This window comes from Erithacus rubecula, assembly GCF_903797595.1.
Source record: "Erithacus rubecula genome assembly, contig: SUPER_Z_unloc_4, whole genome shotgun sequence".
NCBI lineage: Eukaryota > Metazoa > Chordata > Aves > Passeriformes > Muscicapidae > Erithacus > Erithacus rubecula.
Genome location: NW_027635670.1, coordinates 3,540,780 through 3,564,524, shown reverse-complemented (window position 1 = coordinate 3,564,524; position 23,745 = coordinate 3,540,780). Strand labels below are relative to the sequence as shown.

Below are 23,745 nucleotides of genomic sequence, written 5' to 3'. Positions count from 1 at the left end.
ATCAGAATACAGCTTGGTACACTCCACTTGTAGTTCAAAGGGCCTATGAATTTACATTTAGGAATTTCGTATGTCTCTCCCACACACTTAAGTAGATGGAGTTCACAACGCTCTGATCTCAATTCTGTATTTCAGATATTGAAATGCATTGGTTGTATTACTTGCAACAAAGTATTAGTAATAAAGCTAATGAAACCCAGCTAAAACTTATTGCATCTCCTACTCAGAGGAATAACTATCCTAAAGCAGGAGCGCCCAGAACCCTTTTTAAAAGAACAGAAATGTTTGAAAGGCATGCCAAGGAAGGTGCTCATGCCCATGAAACCAATGATGTATATAGAATACCAAGTAATATCTCAGGAATCTGGTTTGATAGTCCCACTGGTAAACTCACAGAGAATTGTGAAAGACATTTCACTGCCAATGTTAAAATGACTTCTCACAATAACTCTTCCACAAAGGTAGACAGACAAACACACTTTTTTATTCTGTGGTCAAACATTTTGTTTGTTGCATTTTACCTACCATGCACCAGGCTGTTTGTAGGAGAAACCAGAGTATCCCAAAGACAAATATTTCTGCAGAAAAAAATATGGCTTAATTCAGCAACGGATGTTCTAAGGTATTTTGAAGACTTGAAAAGTCATCTTTAACTTAAACAGGCTGTTACAGGCATAAAGCACTGTAAACAGACTTTCAATGATGACTTCTGAGCAGACTCTAAATTACTTCAATAGTTAATCAAACAGGAACATGTCTTCTATACAATCATTCCATAACTGCTATTTCCATAAAGCATTTATGTTAACAATTTTTTGTAGCTTAATTCACAGGGATGCTGTCAGATTTTGTTATTTTGTTATTTTATGATCAACTTTTGATCATACTTTCTTACGAAAACAAAAGAAATGAAGACCTATGCAAATTCCCTAGAGCTGGAAAAATAACTTCCATGACAGGTTCATGTGCATAGGACAGAACAGAATAGTTCAGCTGGAAGGGGCCTAGAAGGATCATGTAATCCACCCACCTGACACGTTCAAGGCTGACCAGAAGCTAAAGTGTGTCATTAATGGCATTGTCCAAATGCCTCAAACTCTGACAGGCTTTGGGGACTGACCTCAATGAAGCCTGTTCCAGTAACAAAATGTTTCTTGATGTGGGTCCCATGCCAGACTCCCCTGGCACAGCTGTAAACCATTCCCACACATCCCTCACTGGATTCCTGACAGCACTCAGGATCTCCCTTTCTACTTCTCTTCATGTGAAACACAAGCAGGATATTTGTGCTTCCCTATGAAACCTCCCTTGAGAGGCACATGAATTTAATTGCAAACATTGCTTTCTCTTCCTCTTTCACAAAGACAAAAATCAAGCAGAAGTACTCTTAAACTGCTTAAGAAGAATCACAAGAAAAGCAAAGTGGGGTAAAGGATAGAAAATAAGGCACCACTTATCACAACATTATCACAACAGATCTTACCTGTTGTCAGAAGAAAATCCTGCTGTAGCTATCAAAGATGATGAACTGATGAAAACAAAGTCATTGGCTGTTTTGCTATGACACTGCCAGGTCTGAAAAATTGCAGTTAGAAATTATTAATTTAAAAGGAATCTATTTTGTGCAAGCACACATTATTGAACTTCCTTCAGAAGGAAAGGTGTTTAATAAGAAATTTAAAGAACATAAATATAAAGGTATTGGTATGCTTTGTAAGACTCTTAATTTTGTGTGGAAATATACTCTGCAGCCCTGCGTAATTGTCCATTAATTGATAAGTGACTCTTACTGACATGTCTCAATGAAAATTAAAGTTATTTTCCACTTTCCACTACGTATGATTAGAGTGTAAGAACCTGTCATACAGTCCACAGGATGGCAGCAATACATAACTTAATCTTGATTAATACTGGTTATCAGCACAATCCTTGCCGTCTCCTAGATATTCTAAAGGGAGGAAGTAGCAGGGGAACACAATGCAAGTTTATAGAAACTAAGTTTTCAGCTTACCAAATATGGCTTAGGCGAAGTTCCAGTAAGTGGACAACATTTCCAGTTTGTCTGATATAAACTGATATATCCATCAGCATCAACAATTCCAAACTGAAAGAAAATATACAGTAATAGTAAATACATATGTACGTATTGCAGAGAAAATACTTTAGATTAGAAACACGTGATGTTTTTGCTAATTTACAATTATATTGGGGGAGGGGAGAAGAGACTAGAAAAGAAGCAAAAGCATTTTGCCAATTACCTTATTTCCTTGGTAATTGAACCGCATTCGAGTCACCCGTGAGTTGCCACCAGACCGAAAACACGTGATTTGCTGTGCATGGCCCCACTCAAACATTCTTACACTTCCATCCTGAGCACCTGTCAGGTCTGCAACAGAAAATATTTACATGACCTTTCACAAGAGCTGTAGCTTTTATAATTTCAAGAAAACTCACACCATCTCAAAATAGCTAGTGCCAATATTATGCTGTGGTATCTGTCTGGGTTGTAGGAGCAGGATGTACCTCTGCAACTCAACTAATGTTACTCATTATTTGATTAAGAACTGTATTTAGATTCTCATGAAATATGGAGATATTTATGTGGAAATAGTAATGCATTTTTCTTAGTATCTTTCACTCTAGTCACAAATAAGAGAGAAATACAGTACTTTTTACTGTTTCTAAAGGCTATTTTACATTCCCCAAAAGTGTTTTTTAAAATGAAAAATAGTTTCTGTAAGTATGGCTATTAAAAAACTTTAAAAACATTTAATAAATTGTTGTGCTATACAAAACAGCAACACACTAAGAAACAGGTGAGTAAGAAACATGATCTTTAGATAATGTTTTCTTTTTCAAAAGAACCTGAACTTACAATATGGCAGTGTTGGATGAGAAGCCATTCTTCTTACATTATTAATAGCTTTCTTGAGCATCTGTTCAATACAAAAAAAATTAAAAAAAATTAAACACTATTACTGAACAAAAAGTTATCAAACTAGAGAACAATTAGTGATTGCAGAGAGTTGTTTCCTATCAAAATTCCTATGAAAACAAGTACTGGGTTTAGAGATTCAGATAGAAGTAGGTGTCTTCCAAGACTAGTGTAGATGTTAACACTTTTGCAGCTTTATACATCTAGATATATATTAAACTTTTTCTTCAGAAATGTATGGATCCAAATATAAACACCCCTTAGACTGCAGTCTTACCTCTTTTCTTGCCAATTCCTTTCTGATCCCATTAAATTTATTGGAAAATTCCTGAATATTGTAAGATAAGCAAGAGAAAGGCAGAAGCATGTAAAGAAAGAGGTAAACAAACTTTAACAGAAGTGAAAAGTAGGAAGGAATATATCTATTTTCAACTCTAGTTAACTTATTGCCATTGATTGAAAAGTGGTTATTTCTGACCATCCAGAATAAGCAATTTACTGTGTAACTGGTATTAAATAAATAAATAATTATTGAAATTTTGCAAATACAGATCCAATGAATTTTCAGTAGCCTGTTTTTTCCTAAACTTCAAAATTAGCTTTGATCTAGATGCATCACACAGGTTTTTGTTTTCTCTTATCTTAATTAATTCCTGCAGGGAAGAATTCAATGTGCAAAGAGGATTGGAGACATTGGACAATTATATTTAAAGCCCATATATTTACATGACATGTTCCACACAACAAAAGGAAAAAAAGAGCAAGGATTTTTATAATTAAGGAAATACATCTGTGCCTGTATTGTCTCTCCCCTTCACTTATTTCTATTAATGTATATTAAAGTTAAGTTTTCATCCTTTTATTTCCCAATAGGTCTCAAATGTATCTGACTTCATTGAGGACTGTCCTTCCTCAGAGAACTGTTGGATTTGGTTTGTTCATCCATATATTATTTACATCAGCATTTTAGAAGGGAAAAACATGTATTTGTGGCAGGTGTTAACTTCAAATGAGAACACATGAAATTTTGTTGCCAAGGCATTCATCTTCAACACAGCATCTTTTATCATTTACCACATACAAACAGCAAGCTGGCACTGAACAACTTTCAGAGGAACATTTAGGTCAGAAAATATCTTCAAGACCATTGAATCAAAAGGTGACTTTCAATTGCTGTAATTTTGTACAGTATTTTAACATTAATTTTGCGTTAACTAATTTTGGGGCAGTAGACAGTGATGAGGTATCAAGTATGCTATGCTCCCCCAGCCTCCAATTATATCAGGGTGTCAACTGGAAAGAGGCAAGAATTACAAATTTTCATGTTCTTCATATTCTTAAATACAATCAATAGAGTTTTAAAGAAATATCCTCTAAATTATCAGTTTGCCAACAAAAATGAGGAAAAAGTACTTGGAAGGGAAATAATTTATTTTCTTATCATAAATTCCCTGGGTTTGGATTAATGAAGTAACTACAATCCTCTTAATAACACTTTGGAAGCAGATTTTGATCTTTCAATTCTCAAAGTTTTGTTGAAGTCTTATGTCCTTCAGTTATTCAAGTTCATTCCAAAACACTTTCTAAAGATAAGAAATATGATCTTGAAATACACATTTCTCTGTCTTTTTCTCTAATATCAGAAATGTCAACAAAAAAGCCAAATGGTTTGGTAAAACCATTATATAAGTTTTAAAATTCAGGACAACAGAGAATAATGAGAATTCTTCAAACACTTACAGATTGGTATGTACACTTACATTTGCAATACATAGCTCTCTAGACTCATAACTTACCTTCTATATGTAAATGGAAAAACAAGAACTCATTTTCACTTTATTTCTTCAGTAAAATGAACAGCTGTACTGAGTTTTACAGCAACTAACTTTTACCCAGAAGTTAATGGAAGTCATTGTCCTCCATTCAACAGATAAGCACACATCATGATCTCCTAACCCCTGCTGGATTATACTTTGGAAAAATGCAAATTTACAGAAATGTGCCTTTGAAGGGCTACATTAACAGAACTCACTGGTTCAGTTTCTCCAATTTAGAAGACAAGTACAATTATGATAATGTAACTGACACTTGACACTGCTAGGCCACTTTTGAACAGCTAATGGCTAGAATACTTTGCTGGACAGTTGGGTGCTTTGGGCCTAATTAGGACTGAGAAATAAAAATGCACTTAACCTGCATCTCACAGTTGTTAAACTGTTAAATACTGGTGTCAGTCACCAGACTGAGTTGCACGACAAGCTGTTGATAACATTGCCTGAGTTTCAGAGCTGTAGGCACATAGGATTTCCTTCAGAACTCTCTCATGAACACCTCCTGCAAGAACAGTGCAAACAAATTGTGCCAAAGTGCCTGGCAGTGACCCTCCTTACTTGCCCTATATGAGCTCTGTAGCAGGAAATAGTAAAGAGTGATAGAAAAACCTCACACCTTACAAAATGTTAACTGCCTGAGTGCCCCTTGCTGATGAAAGTGAAAAGATTGAAAAGTCATTAATGGTACAGAACAGTGGGCTACAACTACTAAATAGACTGACTGCACATTATGGAAAAGCAAAGATGATAACAAGAATTAGCAGTATCTGAAGGAACAAAGCAGCAAATAGTAGTAAAAGAAAAGTCTTTGTGAAGCTGCTTTTCTTCCAGGTTCAGGCTCTTCATAGCAAGACTATTTCCTCCCATGAATCCCTATTTTTTCCTTCATTTACTTTGTCCTTCATTAGGTACCTCTGTCTTCCCTCCCTAGTGGGCAGGTGTTGTTCTATGCTGTGGTTGGCTGTCTGTCACAGTCAAACAGAATGGCAGACAAAATTTAGGTCCACAGTTTAACAAAGTTTAGCAAAAGCATTCAACACAAGCAGAACTAAATATGTATTTAGGAAGAAAGTTTTACTACATGCAAAAGAGAAGGCCATGTAAATACTACTTATATTAACAGATTATGCAATTACTTAACATTGAGAAATACACAAACACAAAAAATCCATAGGTATATATATATATATCTATATTTAAAATATGGAAGTGTGAAGAGAAAGTGATAAAGTCATTCAAAGAATACTTGCAGAAGAGACCTAATTGCAATAGCAGAGCTGCAACACTGGCACCTAGGATCAGTAGCTCCTAAAGTGAAGGCAGAGAGGCAGGTACTGGCACAATACCCACTTCTATATGTGGAAAACATTATCAATCTTACAACACTTATTCCTTATTTACTCCTCCCATTTATCAGCTATTTTCAAAAGTTAACAACAATCTTAATTAACATACAGTTTCTTCATTCTGCCACCAGTTATAGACTTGCTTTGAATTGTTAAATGACACCAAGTACAGCCAAGTCTCAAAACTTAATGCATTTGGTTATTGGGGAAAACTCTACTTTCTGCACTCCGCATGTAGAAGTACTGAGAGATATTGGTGTCTTGTATGACCCTTTCAGCTCACTTAAGTGTCTCCAAATAAGCATCTTCCAGCCAGCTAATCAACAGATCTGCATCTTTGCTCCACAGGAACTAAGATAAGAATGTCAATGGCCAGTTACAATTATCACTTGATCTGAATTAAATGTAATCTAAGCCTTTTGCACAGAGTCAAGCTTCATTCCAGACACAAGATCTCTTTCTGAAGCTCAGAATGAAGATGAAAATTATGCTTAAAATAAAAGTTACCACAACATTTCATATAATTATTTCAACCAATTCTTATATTCTGAAACCTGCTGAATACATGTGTTTTAAACAGACCATTTGGCTTCAAGTCATTAAAGAAGAATTAACAAACTGATTCTTTGCTTTTATATGATGCTTTTAAAGAAGGCATGTATGACTTGACTGAAAGCTTTTCTTGTTTAGTTGGCATCCCTTATCTGCAACATTTTAACCTATTAAATGAATTGTTACCAAAAATATCCAGCTTGCCTTGATTACACAGAAAGGTTACATTTAGTTACATGTAAATTGCAAAGTATAGCAAGACTGAACAGACAAAAGGAGAGAAGTAGATAGAATACATAAAGCTAATCTTTGAAAATCGACTTACCACAGATGCACCCCTGCCAGTCTGTGTACTACCAAGCCAAGGCATATTGATAGGTGTGCCAGGATTACTATGAGTATAAGGAGTGCTTCCCTGAACATTTACCAGATCATCACGAGCATGTATAACTAGGAAATCATCAGCCCTATAAATGAAAAAAGGCATTTTAAATTAAGATTCTGAACAGTAACATTAACTACCATGTTTTGCTACTCTGATTTAAGCACAGTCAAGTGTGATATTGAAAACCAAGAACATATACCCTTTATTTTCTATTTCCATGTCATCATCAACCCAGGTATAGATTTGCGTAGCTAAAATTGCAGAAACATCCAATTCTTGAATATCATGACTTGATGCTATTGCAATGCAGTTCCGATTTGCCTGGAAAAAAAAAACATACAGAAAGACAGATGCAAAAGGAAACCTCTTTTTTTTTTTCCTGATTATGACACTGCTGGTCATAAAAATAACCACTTAATTTACAAACCCCAAACATTTACATTTACAAATCTATGTACATTTATACTTGACATTTCCCTTTAAAAACATATTTGCATCTGGGATAGTATCACAGTATTTGCATCAAGCAGCTCAAGTATCTCCTTGTTTTTCTCAGAGGATAAGCAACAGGCAGTTACTACAAGGCTTGCAACTAGGCTCCCCTCTTCCAGGTCTGAAGGGTTGGATGGCTGAACAGAGAAGAAAAGATTACTTCCTGTTTGACAGAAAAGGATAGATACATCTATGCACAAAACCTAAAAAAGTAGAAGCACCTCTCCCTTTGATCAATCCACTGCACAACAGAAAAAATAAGACAATTTGTAGTAGAACTGTTTATGAAAAGGTAATTTTGAAGTGCTTTAGAGAAGGGATCACCAAAATTTGCAGCTGCTGAAAACAGCAGGACAGCTGGCAAAGCCTATCTCACCCAGCCACAATGTGCTTGTGCATCCGGTGGAAAACACAGCAATTGGATTCTTCTACCTCATTATACTCACCTTATTGACTGCAAAAGCAGTAATGATGTCTGACTCTTTATGGATTATTCTTGCCTTGCCACCAGGGTATCCCAAATCTGTTTCTACCTGTATTTAAAATACAAAGCACAGTTAAATGCAAACTTCTCTGCGATACCACTTTTTAGTGAAAGTACAGAGACAATGTGAAATTTTTTTCCCTTAATTTTAATTCAAAGAAAACCCAACAAATATAGCTTTTAACCATTATGCTAAACCTGTTCTGGGTAATAACATAACTTCCCATTGCTGTGTTAAGATTACTACAGCAACAAAGTGTAATTTATCACACAAGCCAAAGTATATGTTCATTCTCAAGTTTTTCAGGGGTGCTGAAAACCAGCAAGGCTACATGCAACACACTGTTCATTGAAATTTTGAATCTTGATGTTTTGCTCTCAAAAAAAAATTTGCTAAGTCTATGACTGCTCTTAGCAAAGATCTTTTGCCACTAAAATGGATAAAATCGTCCAAAAAAGGGTGCAGGCAAGCTGCTGAACAGGAAAATGATTCTCGGAGGGGCTGTCCCCTCTCTGGGAGCTTCCCCTGCGGGATACAGGGGGGACAATCGGGCTGATCTGGTGGTTGGCATCCCAGGTGGCAATGAAAAGTTATTTCGCTTTCATAAATCACATTGCTAAGGCTAATTTGCTCTCTTTGGCCTTCTGGCCTCAAGGCCTATAGCAATCCCTGGGTGGCCCTGGCCCCGCTGCAGCCCCGGCTCTTGGCTCGGCTCTCCTCTCCACATGGCACGGCTGAGCGGGGGGACGAGGGAACCACCAAGGGCTCTCCCTTAACTCCCCCCCCACCTCTTCTGCGAGCTGCCTGCGTGGCTTCTTCACAATCTAGATGCAATTTTAACTCTTTTTAATGCCTGGATAAAATTCTCGATCTCCTGAGCTCCCCTGAATGAGAAGAATTAAAGCATGGAGACTACAGAAGTCGGCGGAATGAAGATAAAGTTCCTGATTAGAAGAGATTGAAAAGATGCAACTGATAAGTAGCTGAAAACCTTTTTTGTGGGCTAAGGGGACAGTGACTACACCAAAATTCCTTTAAGCTGTGAAATATACTTGGGGAGGATGGGTGTTTGAGAAGATGACTTTCCTTGCCTCGGGAAATGGAGCTCTCTGTTTTGGGACTGGAATATGAACAGAGACATTTGATAGAGAAGATGATGAAGAGGATTTTGTTTTTCAGCAGCCTGTCTTTAAAAGCAGCAGCCCATGCGTGCATCGTAACCCATAACACGGCTCTGCAAGGACTGTGGGAATGAGAGGAAAGTCATAATCTGCAATATTTTCCCGGGCAGATATAGATTGTGAAGGTGAAGACACCCCCTAAACCTAGCCAAAAAAGGAAATTTTCTCTCTACAGTGAATTGAAATGATTATTAAGTAGATAACTGACTGAAGTGTGTTCAGTGTTGCCGTTAAGAAATGTGGAATGGAGGAGGGAATAATCTAGACATCTTACTCTGAATACTTTTTGTGTTATTAATAAATTTCTTCTTATATCCTTTTAAGTTTTCAGCCTGCTTCATCTTTACTTCTAAATCCTATCTCTAAAAGAAATTAAATATATTAAAATTGGCAAAACCCAAGTCACACTGTGACAGAAATGCATTCAGGTACATGCCAGGATACAGCAGAAATCTAAACTTTACCAGCACTGTAGCAGTCCTTTTCAAAATTAAAGAACTCAGGACTGAAAGAATTAAATTGATAGGTTACAGATCCTGACTGTTGAAGCTACAAAATAATTTTACAGTAAAAGCAATAACACTGCCAAACTAATGGTGACCTAAGAATTCAAACCTGAATTACAAATGCAATATTTAATTTAAAAAAATCACAAAAAATTATTTCAGAACTTTTTCAAGCCTCTCATTTTCAAATTCTTGATTTTCTGTGCTTTGAAACATTTAAATGATAATATTTTACTTGAAAAACAGTATGATTTTTCTGTCAAAGAACTGCAAATAGTCTTTCACAAAGTCTAAAAAAACAGCTGTTACAGACCTAGAAGTAGAATATCTTTCTTAAAGTCAAAACAAAATTGATACTTCATTGATTTCATGTATATAACCCTGGACAAAACTGCACTGGCAAACAGAACAAAATCATGATTTGTGTCCTGTGATGAAAACACCTAGAGGAAATTAAAATTACTTTTTCTCCAGGCAGTTCCAATTACCTACTTGCTAATACTGCATTATCAAATAATTATTATTAGTAAGGTAGCCCAAGCCATAAAGTTGATACTTCTGTCTTCATGCTGGTTTTGTAACAGAAAAGAATATGGTATTCAAGTTTCTAGGCATAGTACTCTTCCTTTTTAGTATGTCACACCAATTTTTCAAGACAGCTGCTATAACACTGTTATGGGTTGACTTGTCACCATCTTTGAAATAAGGCTCAGTGAAAGCTTTCAGTAGCAAACTTCTAGGATGCTAACAAAACTGCTCAAAGTGCAGTTCACCACCTTCACTTAAAAGCAGATACTGCAGCCAGCTCATACTGATCAAAGGTTCTGTACGTACTGTGTATCATACTACCACTAAATTTTTGTCACTTGAACAAATCTCAACTTCAGCTCTTCACTTGGCCAAGCTACAGAATATGATAATAGATGTTGTTTGTACCTAGTTGCTTAATGCAGCTAAGATAATTAAGTTTCAGATAAACTCTGTAACAGTTGAACTCAATCCCTTGCATTTTTTAATTTTTAAATTTGTTTGCTATGTGAGCAAAGAGATCAGTACCATTTAGGAAAAAAAGTTCACAATTTAGTTCTAATCAATTTGAAGATTATTACTATGTACCTTACTGATGACAGGCTCCTCCACCACAGAATTTTTCATGGTTTCACTGTGCTCCTCTAATGACTTCACCAAGGAAAGAAACACCATAGGACAAAGCATAAAGGTAAGACATAACATGCATGGTATCAAGGAAAGCCTCAATTCCTTGTTGCTTACCTCAACACAGGACAACCGAAACACAGCAGCATGTTTGCAAACATATGCACATATTTTATATAATATGAGTAACTAGTCAACTCTAAACTGTTTTCAGTACAGAATACATGATTTCCTTTGTACTGTAACAGCACCTTGTCCATCCTGAAAGTCAAATTTCTCGAAAAATAAGCAACCTACACTGACATTTTATCAGCAACAAGATAGAAAATAAAGCCAACTATGTAAGGCTGTGAGCCTACCTTGAAATACGTAAGGCACACCTAAAATTTTACAAAATACCTGTCCATACAGCATAACAGCATGGCTGTGTTAACATAAAATATGATCAGAAGTGATGCACTTTTAATGGCAAAAAGAAGCAATTTTCCTTTTAACTGTACTCTGTAGTGAACACAATTAGCCAACAGTACCCAAACAAGCTAATATTCTAGTTGTGACAGGACAAAGGTTAGGTCATGCAGAACTCCACTGCCACGGCTTTATCAGTCATGAATATTCTTTCTCCTGCATATTTAGTTTGTTCACATCTGCTTCTTTCTCCTCTATTTCTGCTGCACTACAGTTTTTCTGTAATACCAGCAATTCTTTCAAAATTAGGAGTGGGGATAAGAAAGAAAAAAAAGCAAAATGAGAGAAAAAATCTGAAAGCTCATTACAGAACCAACATTAAAAAACCTTTAACTGCATCTGGAAGTGAAATTCAGCTAGAAACTGGGACAAATAATCAGGGAGGAAATACTAATTGCTGTATGAGCATTTTTCCTATTAAAATTGAATATGACTGTTATGGAAGCAGTGGATAAAAGCCAGGATGACTATGGTAGGGACAAACTAAGAGTTCCAATACTGTGGCTCATTAGATTACTGGTTTTAATATTTGAAATGGTACATTTTGTTTTTCAACAACTGTTGTACTGATCTTAAAGAACTGATTGTAGCAACATTTTACAGTCAAAGTTTGATTATTTTTGTATTCTATGAAACAATGGACAAGTATTTTTTGTATGAAATAGTATAGATTTGGAGTAATTGACAAGTATATTAACCCTTCATGCACCAGAAGTAAACAAGCTGGCCAAATAACTTAAATCAAAATTAACAGATTGACCTGCAATATTTTCTGCATTTTATATACCAACCTCATTTATGCATCGCTTCTTTGTAAAAATATTTCTGATAAAAGTTTCCTGGACTTCTTCCTGTTTGACCAAGTATTGCCAGAGCCTCTTCACAGACAGTGCAACATGACTGCTAGATCTACAGAACAAAGTTGAATAAATCATGCCCATATTTACACAAGAGAGCAGTGTTTTACATTCTAACTGAATTACAGCCAGAAGAACTGCTAAAGCAAAACTACAGAGCTATAGACAGTAAACAAGACCTATCTGAAAGCACTTTCATAACCTCTTCCTGAAAAACCTACATGAGATTAGGTGCAAAATGAAGAAACAGAATATGTAGCAAATCCTCCTTTTATCTTGGAACAAGTGAGAGAAATCTCTTTAAGAGATTACCCAATGGTAAGAGCAGCATACAGATTATTTATTAGTCCAGCTCATTCTTTACAATTTGAATAATTTCTGTTTAGTCCTAAAGATTGATCCTTCACATGGACAATGAATGACTAACACTTCCTGCTAGGAAGACATCATCAGTTATGTAACATCTCTGAAACATCCATGATTTTTCAGTAACAGAATTGGATGCATTGTAGAATCAGATCTGAATTCAAATGCTTATGCTTACCCCTAGAAATGGAACCTCCAGCAAAAATTATAAATAGCAATACAATTGCTATATATAGCTGCTTATGACAAGCCAAAATCTATCAAACTCTGAATTGCTTTAAATAATAATTTTAAAACAGTGTGAGACAGCAAATCCATGTTAAAATGGTCCCTTTCAAACAACTCAAGTTGCTGAAAATGCAACCATGAAGAAATATTTCACAATGAAAAGCCAGACTTTTTGTATTCTGAAATCCACAAGTGACAGTAAGATTAAAAAGGCAGAAATCTATTTAAAAAAATACACTAAAGAAGACTGAGAATAATTTTCTGGCTAAACATGCAATTAAGTCAAAACCATGAAAATACTATAAATAATCAGTATTTCTTCTCTTATTTTAGGTAACAATACTGATAAGGCTGTGAGGTAATTACCTCAAAAGGTAGAAGAATTAAAAAAAAAAAAAAAAAAAAGAGAAACTATGGAACATTTTTCCTGCTCTTGCTTAGGATCAGACATGACGGAAATCTGACATGTACCCTCCACATAGTTATTGAAGTTGTAATCTGTCATGTGCACTGACAACCTAATGCTTGATTAATATCAAAGATTTTACAGAAAAAGTGTTTACAGAAATTAGACTCACCTGAAAGGAGTGTTTGTAGGCTCAAGTAAAGTTTTGTGGCGAAGCAATGCAGGACCAGCAGCGAGAGCATCTTCAGAAGCATGAACTGAAATATAATGCTGAGGTGGACCCCCATACAGCTCAAGGCGTCGGAGAAGAACTTGTTCCCAGCGCTGCAGTGTTTTCAAAACTGCATGGCATATTGGGGAGCTAACTGGAAGCTCTAGAAAGACAAGTAAATAACAATAAAATCCCTCCCCTTTCCATTACAACCTTGTCAAAGACAATTCCAGCAGCTGAAGGCTGAAGTTTATTTCAAGTATCTCCACAAGTTAGCTTTGTTCAAACTTCAAGTCTATATTTGCAAGTATAAAAAAAATTTTTAGCAATAATAGCCTTAAGCAGTTAAAAAGGGACAGACTTCTCCAATATTAGAGAAATTATATAATGAAGCAGATCATTATGAAACAGAACCTCCTGGAAGGTGTCAAGGTATATGGATGACAGGCAGGTGGTAAAAGAAAGCTGATACATTCATACAGGGCAAATTGTGCCCAACTAATCCGTTAATGGCATTCTATCATGATCTGACTGCACTGAGGGGCAAGGAAAGAGCAACTGATGTTCTATTTCTATCTCCTGTGAGGCCTCTGTTGTGGTTCCACACAACATCTTTGCCTCTCAACTGGAGCAAAAAGGATGGACTATTTGACAGGTAAGGAACTGGCTGAATGACACCACCCAAAGAGAGATGGAGATCAGTCATCCCTCAGGGATGCATGTTGGGATTGGTACTGTTCCATCTCTCCAAAAATGACACAGGTAGGGGCAGACAGCACCAGGGGGAGAGGTGCTGCTGATCTCCTGGAGGGAAGGGATGCCACCCACAGGGACCTTGGCAGGCATGAGGAATGGGCCCATGTGGGCTCACAAGCCTCAGCAAGGACAAGTGCACCTGCATCCAAAACTGAGCGATGACCAGACTGAGAGCAACCCTGTTGAGAAGGATTTAGGGATACCAGTGGATGAAAAATTGGGCATGACCCGGCATGAAAGCCCACTGCACACTGGACTGCATCAAAAGAAGAGCAGCCAGTAGGGTGAAGGAGAGAATTTCTCTTGAAAATTTTCTCACATCCATGCACAGCAACCCCACTACAGGAATGACAGGGACCTCTGGAGGGGATCCACAGAAAGGGGTCAGAGGGCTGAAACACCTCTCCTGTGAAGACAGAGTGTTGGGGTTGTTCATCCTGGACTGGAGAAGGCTCCAGCGACATAATATAGCAGTCTTTCAATATCAGGAAAGACACAAAGACTTTTTTACCCAGGCCTGCAGTGATAGGTCAAGGAGTAATGGTTTCACACCAAGCACGTACATTTTGATCAGATAAAAATAGACATTTTTATGATGAGAGTGGTAAGACACTGGAACTGGTTGCCAGAGAGATTGTGGATACCCCAGATGTGGGAGGTTAAGCCAGATGAGGCATACCATCAAGTTAAGCAACACCATCTAGTGAAAGATGTCCCTGCCCACAAAGTGATGGGCAGGGTTGGACCTAGATAATCTTTAAAGATCCCTTCCAAAACCAAACTGTTCTATTTTTTCATGAAACAAGGGGTAGGGATGATGTTACTTCAATTACAAAAAATTCATAGTGTTTCCACCAGGAAATAAATATTGCAAATATTTTTACACAACTAAGAGACAAAGAAAACAAGAGACCTGAGCATTCTTTCTCACTCATTCACCTTAGCCACCCGCCATGTCATTTCATAAATATACCTGTATGATACACAGTATTAGAGCATTTATTTCCATATCACTGAAAAACTAAGAACTTTAGAATGAAAAGCTACAACATATGTATATTATTCAACACATTACTGATTTTAAATGTGCTAATTAGGTATGAAGAGACAACTCTGCTGCTTATTACCTGAAAGATCATGTCCAGCCAAAGGGTAGAAAATCTTCAAATTGTGAAGTACCAGCTGAACCATTGCCAATCTCATCAGTGACCAACTAACAAGAAAGCACTAGTAAGTCATTTACTAATAGGAAAATGATTTTCTCACTTAGTCAATATTAGGTTTTAAATTTAGAGCTTCAAATCCTCATTATAAACTACTGAAAACTACAAACCATACTTTAGAATATTATAGGTACTTTGAATTTAAAAGTCACTATACCACATACTAACAAAATGAATAAAATAATTATAGTGAAAAATTTACTACTGACTCTTGATAATACACTGAAATATCAAGTAATTGGTATTGTATCTCAAAAATGAAAAAACAGAAATGCAGGTCTAGACATGGAAAAATATCTTGCAGTCTAAAGAGTTATTTACCTGTAAGAATTTGAATTAGAATGCTCTTGGTTATGTGAATTTGATGCAAACATATCTCCATCATTGTCTTCATCATCTTCATCACTTTCCTGACTCTCTTCTGAATCATATTCCACTCTACTTTGCGATGGAAGAAATGGCTAAAAATTTCAACAAAATTCTGTAAATATCTTCTACTCAACATCTCATTCTAAATTAACTTTTAAAATGTGAATAGTTTTAATGCCTAATGCTTTTTAAAAAAAGGAGACATATGAACTTATTCAGTTTAGCTAGATTTAGAATTCTTACCTCATGAAAAGAGTAATTGTCCATAAGCACTACATACTTTAACACCTTAGCTGTTTTTTACATTACTGAAAATTCTAATGCTGAAAATGAAAACACTGCTTTCCAACTCTTATTTTATTTTCATGCCAGATATACCACACCAGATGTGGGACACAAGATTGTCAGAGAGAAGCCAAAACCACCAGAGTGTATTCTTTTCAGCTCTTCCAAGACCTCAAGAGAAATTCTGTCTTCTCCCTGCAGTATTCAATATTTATTTTCATTGCCTCACTGTGCTATTCACTATTCACATTTTCTTTTCTGTCCTTGCTCCTAAAATACACTTACCTAATTTATTTTGCTTATGGAGATAACGCTTGATAGAAATATGCATGTAACTCCACAGAAGTATGTAACTTTCTTCAAAGAAAGATCTGCCACAATGGACTTAACAAGGCAACATAATCTGATTTTCAGTGGGTATGCATATGCATTTTACCCCGTTGAAATAGCTTATGAACACTTCTTACATTTCCTTGCTCCCCTAATTAGCTGACATTTGTACTCTGTAATTATAAACATCAACATAATTTGTTCATACCATTATCTGAAAATAAATTGAATAACAACAGTTTTCAAGAAAGCTGTTTCAAAAATACGTATAGGTTGCATTTTAGAAAAACCTAAACATGAGCAATAAAAACAAGCAGATTTCTATCACATCAGTACCTAAAATAATGACTAACTACCTATCCAGAAGTGACAGAAGATACTTAATTGTCAAAACAGAAAAAAATTACCTTTGCAATGAAATAATCCCAGATGCTAAGCTCAGGAGGGATAAATCTTTCTTTGCCAGATGATGATTGTTGGTCTACTAATGGCAGTGCAGGTAACTGAGAACTTTCTTTTGGAGAGGTTTTTGATGAAAGCCTGTAATGTTTATGCTGTTTCTCTCCATCATCTATGGGAGAAGAAAACAGAGATGTTGCTTTAAACCTTCTTCTCTATAACCCTATTGCTTTTAATAAAGGGACTCTCAATGAAAAGTAGAATTTTCCATCATTATAATTTTTCAGAATTTTATCTTAGCATTTCTGTAACAATTAAACACAAAGAATGTTAATCCTCAAACACATAAAATTAATATATAACTAGAACTCCAGAATGTAAAAACTCCCTGCATGAATATCACACCCATAACTGCATGAGCAGATCTCTTCTTACAAAGGTGACAAATACTACTTAAGCAACTATCTGGCAAAACTAAATCACTTTAATTAGAATACTGAATACTGATTATGCTTGCTTTTAAGACAAGCCAGGACACTTGTTTTTCAAAATATATACTGCAGACACATGAGCTTGTTATTTATACTTCAACTTTTAACTCCATGTCTCCCTCTAGTGCAGATTTGTATTTTTTTCCTAAATAGTACAATTCTGCTAAATTCCTATGACCCAACAACACGTTTCTCTAGCAAATATAAAAGATAACATTTTAACTAACACAATCTAATATACAACTTACTAAACAGGGATAGATTCATTATCTGAAGTAACACCCTAAATCCGAAGAGTAAAGAAGTTTCCTTGATTGCTCCAACATTGATTTTTTCCAAACTAAGAAGTGCCAATGGAAGATTTTACTTCCATTCTTGATTGCTACATTACTGAAGTAAACAGCTCATTCAAACATTCTGGAATATCTTAACACATTTGTATCACCTGATACCCTGAAATAATTCTGGATCTTGTTAGGAATCATATTTCAATACAACCTTTATATTAGTAGAGGAGGAATGACACTAACTGCTTGTCCCCAATTGTCAGTGTTCTGAATCTCCACAACACATCTGAAGTGAAGGTGACAAGGGAGAAAATAAATACTTGGAGATTTGCCAGCCATCTTCCATAACAAAGAAAATCGACTTGAATCAATTTCCTACTTGATTACAAAAGGTGTAGGCTGTATTCATCTTTTTGTTGTTGTTCAATTGTGGCTTTTAAATTTTTTAAAATTCTGTTTTCAAATAACATGTAATGTACAGAGATCAGTTTCTACATTGAAATGGACGAGTGGGTTCAAGACTTAGGTAAAACAAAGAAAGTTTAACAATGAAGATAAAAAGGAAGTTAATTTTTTGAACTTCATTTTGGAGTCCACAAAACTTCATACACTGATTCAGCTGAGTCAGTTTTTTTAAGCGGGGGGAATATGGGTTGCCTTGTGATCCAACAGCAGTAGTAAGCAGGAAAAAATAAATTCTGTAGGCTTAAAGAGCTCACCCGAGGGACAGATGTCTCTATCACTGAGTTCAAGCAACAAGATGTCAGGCCAGACCAGTTGCAAGGATGAACTAACATGAACATCACAAATGCAAATGTGTTCTTTACTGTTTTAACTTTCCTATTCCCTTCTGCTATCAAGGGCCCACAAAACTAAAAACCACTGAAGTTTCCAAAATTACCTTGCCTGTTGATAATGCTGGGGAAGGCAAAAGAAGAGCCAGTACATCTATCTGTTCCTGGAGTAAACTACTACAAAGATTTGCTATACCCTTATTTTTTTAGTGTTTTATCCACAAAAGATTTTCTGAGTCCTGATAGGTGCCTGAAAGACTGTGTCTTTCAAAACTTATGGGTATTCCAACCAGTTGAAAACAGAAGGTTTAACATTCTGAACAAAACAAAAACTGTGGTAATTTACAAACACTTATTTATACATGAGACTTATTTGCTCATAATCCAAACTGAGAAAACTGTACAATTTTTAACTCTGAGCCACGTAAGATTTAAATACATGTCTTTTAAAAAAACTTCCAGGTTTTTTATACCTCATAATCTTTTGTTTTCTTCTAATGGACAAATTCTCTGTACTCACACTAATCAATGGAATTATGTATTATTTCTGGTCATTTCTGGACCAGAAATAAACATGTTATTCCAGGATTCAGAAAGAATTTGACCCCCTAAGAAGACAAACATTATCATCACAACCAGATGAACTATTGTACTGGTTGAGACTGGGACAGAGTTCTTCACAAGTGGCTATTGTGAGGCTGCGTTTTGGATTTGTGATGAACGCAGCGTTGATGATACAGAGATGTTTTTGTTACTACTGAGCAGGGCTTGCACAGATGAAAGGCCTTTGCTGCTTTTGTATTTCCATGCTGGTGAGGAAGTTGGGGGCTGCCTGGGAGGAGACACAAGGGATATTCCATACCAAAAGGATATTCCAGGCAATGTGACATGAAGGTCATACATCAGTATATGAAGTGGAGGGAAGAAGAGGATGGTGTTTGTCTTCCCAAATCACTGTTACTGTGATGGAGCCCTGCTCTTCTGAAGCTGCTGAACACCTGCCTGCCCATGGGAAGCACTGAATTCATCCCTTGTTTCTCTTTGGTTGCATGCACAGGTTTTGATATTAAATCATCTTGATCTGAACACAAAAGTTCTCTCTATGTTTCACCCTTCCCATCTCCTGCCTGGTCCTGGCAGTGAGGGAGTGAGTAAGTGGCTGCCTGGGGCTTGGCTGGTAGCTGGGGTTAAACCACAACAGCCACAAAACAACTTATATATGGAATCTAATAAAAGATGAAGACTTCCCCATCTTTCATCCTGAAACAGGAATATCATAACACTTAGTGCGCACTTCTATGCTGTATTATATTTTTTTTTTCCTGTTAGGCATAGTATTTGAAATCCACTTACCTGTACTAAAAGTCAAAACCACAAGAACTGCAGTACAATGCATTTTCTTTTCATTATTCAAAGCTTATCAGTTAAGGAGCATGCACATGCATCACTATGAATTTTTGGCTAATTTTTAGCAACTACTTAAAAAAAAAAAAATCACTAGGCATGAAATAAGGAGCAAGTGTTGCACGATACAGAAATGAGCAATTATGGGCCTGTAGATTGTTTTTCTAAGCAGAATTCAACTGTTTTACTTTTAAAAAGTACTTTATTCCTTTCTGTTGGATCACTCTTTGTATTTTTAAGAATGCTACAGGCTAGCCATTAAAAAAAATTAAGTTTATAAGAAAAATAAAAGAACAACAAGCTAAGTGGTTTGGAAGACACTACTAACAGATTTATTTTTATACATTCTAAAAGAATTTAACTACATTAAAAGCATCATTAAAATTCTGACTGTCATTTGGTATTTCAAATTCTGAATTACACACACTTCCAAATTTTGCATGTATTTTTAATTAAAAATCTTTTATTTGTTTGTTTATTTTTTTTTTCCTTTATTTGAAGCATTTATCTTTGTTCCCATTTTGCTTATAAGAAAAAAAGCAACATTTTTGTTATTTCCCAAGAATACTGGGAAATTTTTCAGACAAGAAATTTCTATTTCAGACAAGGAAAATCCTTTAATTTCTTCCAGGTTCTAAGACATACAGTGATAATCAAAAAATCTGTTACCTCTCTTCCACCTTCCCATGAAGAGCTAAAAGGCAGATTACTTTCAACTTCACTTGCTCTTGAAGCATGGAATAACTGGATATATGAAATGAAACTATGGATTTCTAACTGTTAAATCAAAGGTCAAATTCTCCCTTAAGAACCTTCTGGATTATAGAGAACTTGCCAACTGTACATAGAGTTAAATCACAAAACCATTTTCTAAGGTAGTTTTCAAGAGAAATGTGGTAAACGTGATTCTGAAAAAATCTACTATAATCAACATGTTCTTTTCCAGATTATAACTACCTCTTGGAAAATAAAACAACATGTGCAAGTTCTGTCTGCCAAAATCATTTGCTGCAACTGCAAAAACAAGAAGCATGGCTGAAAAGTACAGTGATTTGAAAAGCATTCAAACTGCTTTGTTTTGAGTGATCTTTGTTACAGAGGCACTAAAAAGTTTTTCATAAAAGACTAGTTCCTAATAGCAGCTAGGAATTTATAAGACTACCAGGTACTGTGTTTTGGTTCCTGTTTTTACCATTTGAGTCAAAGTGAAAGATCATATTTACTTAAGTGGAATTTTGTATTTGAAGTTACTACATGCTCAAGTCAACTAAAGCAAAGAGCAGAAAGGGAAATAACTTTATTGACTAATGCTGTACCTAGACTTATGATCTCTTAAAATAAGTTTCAAACTTGGAGATCCACACCCACATTCAGATATGTACTAAAGGACTAGGAGGGAGGCAAGGAGAAGACATGCATAATCTTAAAATTGTATTAGAATTATTAGTGTTCAGCATTTTTAGCTTTTGATCTCCATCTGAGAGTGGAAGCACTTCACAAAAGTATAAAAGTAAACATAAGGGAAAGGAGTCTAGTTATGTGTAACAAAATGGTAAGATATAGAAAAAATCTAAATAATATTGCAGAAGAATATGGCATAATTGACTGGATCAAGCATTCCAGTCACCTCTCAGTATTTGCTTCTGGATGTCAGAAACAGTAAAGGCACAAAAAATATAGATGATTTTAATCCTAGTCCCTCTGCTTCATTGGAGGTCTATTATTTTCCTTTCTCTCCCCAGCATTTTTTTCCATGTGACAGAAAAATTACTTTGGAGAAATACCTTTCCTACAAATTTGTTTTATATAAACACACAAAAACAAGTAATAACCTACTAAATTCCTAGAATTATATAGGTTGATAGACACCTAGTTCAACCCCTTGCTCAGAACAGGGCTGACTTAATTGATGGTGTCGTTTGTTCAAGATTTTGAGTAATTCCAAAGATAAAGACTCCAGGCCTCTAGGCCCCTTTCTCAGTGATTATCCCTAAAAGCTACTGGCAAAAAAATGCTCCTCCTTCCCTTTAATTTTTAGTTTGAGCTTGGATTCTCCCAGTAACAGTTTTATTAAACCTGCGATCAGCCAGCCAGCCAGCATTCCTTCTTCAGAAAAACATGCAGCAGATAGGCTGTATTTAGTATGCATTTCAGAATACATTGCTTTGTAAAAACACTTAGCATTTTAAACCAGTGGTAGCAGTAATATTAACACAGACTTTTATACAATTAACAACACCTAGGTAGCAGAATTGCCAAAAAAAGCCAGCTATGGCTTCCAACAATTCTGTAACAGCAAACATATTCACTTTACAAAGTGGTAGTGAGAAATGTTTACTCACTACCACAGAGAAAGCTAATTAGATCTAGAATAAGAGCTCACTTTTAGATAAAGATTTCTACTCTGAAAACCTTTTTATAAAAGTCTGATGAAGATATTTAAACAGACCACATTTACAGTTTTCCATAATCATAAGACGTTTTGATATGTAACATACACTAAATAGCAAACTTTTTTTTTAATACAAAGTCACATTTTATCTCTCTACATCTATTATTCAGATGTGATTTAGAAAGTCATCAGAGTTTAAGTTAATTGTATTTACAAAATCTTCTTTTAAAAACTCAGTTAATTGTAGTGTTTTTGCTGTTGGTTTTAGAGAAGTCAAACTAAATTAAAAAGCATACAAACTATATGAAAAATAAAAGCATTACAGGAATTTGTTCTAGACCTGGGGACAACTTATCATTACCTGAATATAAAACTTGAAGATAATTTGCTTTTCTAAAGGGTTCTTAGAATATCAGCAAGACACCTTTCACTTCTAATGTCTGAAATGAACACTTAGAAATCCACATGCACAATAATGCTTATATTCAAAATGCAAAACAAGCAGCTCTCCAAAAAAGATATGAAACACTTCTGATCTTTTCAAACCATGGTTAAAGCAATTTTATATTTAATATTTATTTCAAATGAAGAGCCATAACAATTACTATAGTGGTGACGATTTTCTTTTTTAAAAAGTTCCAATTTCTTTAATTACAAGATTTTACTTTAGATTTTGGTATCATGGCTTGCAAACAGAAGTTTTTCTGTCTTTCTGCATATGCAAAAAAAAAACCAAACCCACACATAGCAAACTGCATGTAGAAGTCTAGTACTAAAACTAGTATCTTGCCTGAAGGTTTGGTAGGATTATGAGTACTGAAGGAAGTAAGGGATTTGGAAAACCCCACGCATTCCATGGAGAACACTACTACCTGATGTGGGCTAGGCATTGGGAAGTGCCTACCTGTCAAAGAGAGAAAACATACTGTATTTGTAAAATGTGAATATATTCCAGTCAGGAGAGAACTGGAAAGCTTTAAAATAAACACAAAAAACTAGTCAGTAATAGTATTGGAAACTCTAGATCAACTTAACTCCCTCATAGTAGAGCAGCTGTGTTACTTGGAAACCTTATTTCAGTAGCATTCACTTCTGCTTAACTGTTCTCTTCTACACATTATTTGCACCAATAATTTCAGATACTTCTTTTTCTATGCAAAACCAAATCCATACCGAATTCTTATTGAACACAAACTACTTAAGTAATTAAGTTTTTTAGCAGTCACATAATTTTCTTTAAAAATCCCAAAGACAAATACACATAAAACAAGAGAACTGACCAGTTTTTGTCTTTAATTGCTGCTGTCCTCTGCTGGGCGTATGAGCTCCTCCTCCAAAGATAGCAGACCACATTTTATTGTTAAGTGGGTGAGCCATAATTCTATACAGCTCATTGCTAGAATGTGTTGCAAGGCCATGGATGAACAGGCTGAGATAGACTGCAGTTAGAATTTCACAAAGTAGAACTGTGAGACCTGGCTGGGCTTCCTCACCAGCAGAATTCAAGAGACGTATTAGAGCCGTCATTCCTGTTTATGTAAAATAAACATTCTTTGAGAAAGCACATACGTGTGTGAACATACCCCAGATTTATTTTGTTTGGCAACCAA

The 23,745-nt window shown here is 35.6% G+C and overlaps 1 protein-coding gene across 5 annotated transcripts in view; it reads right to left on the bottom strand.

The window, feature by feature from the left end:
* Positions 1-23,745, bottom strand: part of DMXL1 (Dmx like 1) — a 77,731-nt gene that overhangs the window by 4,773 nt on the left and 49,213 nt on the right. For 2 of the 5 annotated variants that reach the window (XM_079331499.1, XM_079331501.1), the window contains 16 exons: positions 23,416-23,664; positions 22,926-23,039; positions 16,776-16,939; positions 15,706-15,845; positions 15,289-15,374; positions 13,367-13,568; positions 12,129-12,246; positions 10,831-10,893; positions 7,989-8,075; positions 7,250-7,371; positions 6,991-7,132; positions 2,876-2,936; positions 2,259-2,386; positions 2,012-2,104; positions 1,484-1,575; positions 526-578 (listed from right to left, as the gene is read on the bottom strand). In XM_079331499.1, the coding sequence (XP_079187625.1) occupies positions 526-578; positions 1,484-1,575; positions 2,012-2,104; positions 2,259-2,386; positions 2,876-2,936; positions 6,991-7,132; positions 7,250-7,371; positions 7,989-8,075; positions 10,831-10,893; positions 12,129-12,246; positions 13,367-13,568; positions 15,289-15,374; positions 15,706-15,845; positions 16,776-16,939; positions 22,926-23,039; positions 23,416-23,664 (1,914 nt within the window). Of the gene's footprint in view, positions 1-525; positions 579-1,483; positions 1,576-2,011; positions 2,105-2,258; positions 2,387-2,875; positions 2,937-6,990; positions 7,133-7,249; positions 7,372-7,988; positions 8,076-10,830; positions 10,894-12,128; positions 12,247-13,366; positions 13,569-15,288; positions 15,375-15,705; positions 15,846-16,775; positions 16,940-22,925; positions 23,040-23,415; positions 23,665-23,745 lie in introns of those variants that run through there. The other 3 variants (XM_079331500.1, XM_079331502.1, XM_079331503.1) reach the window with 3 other exon arrangements.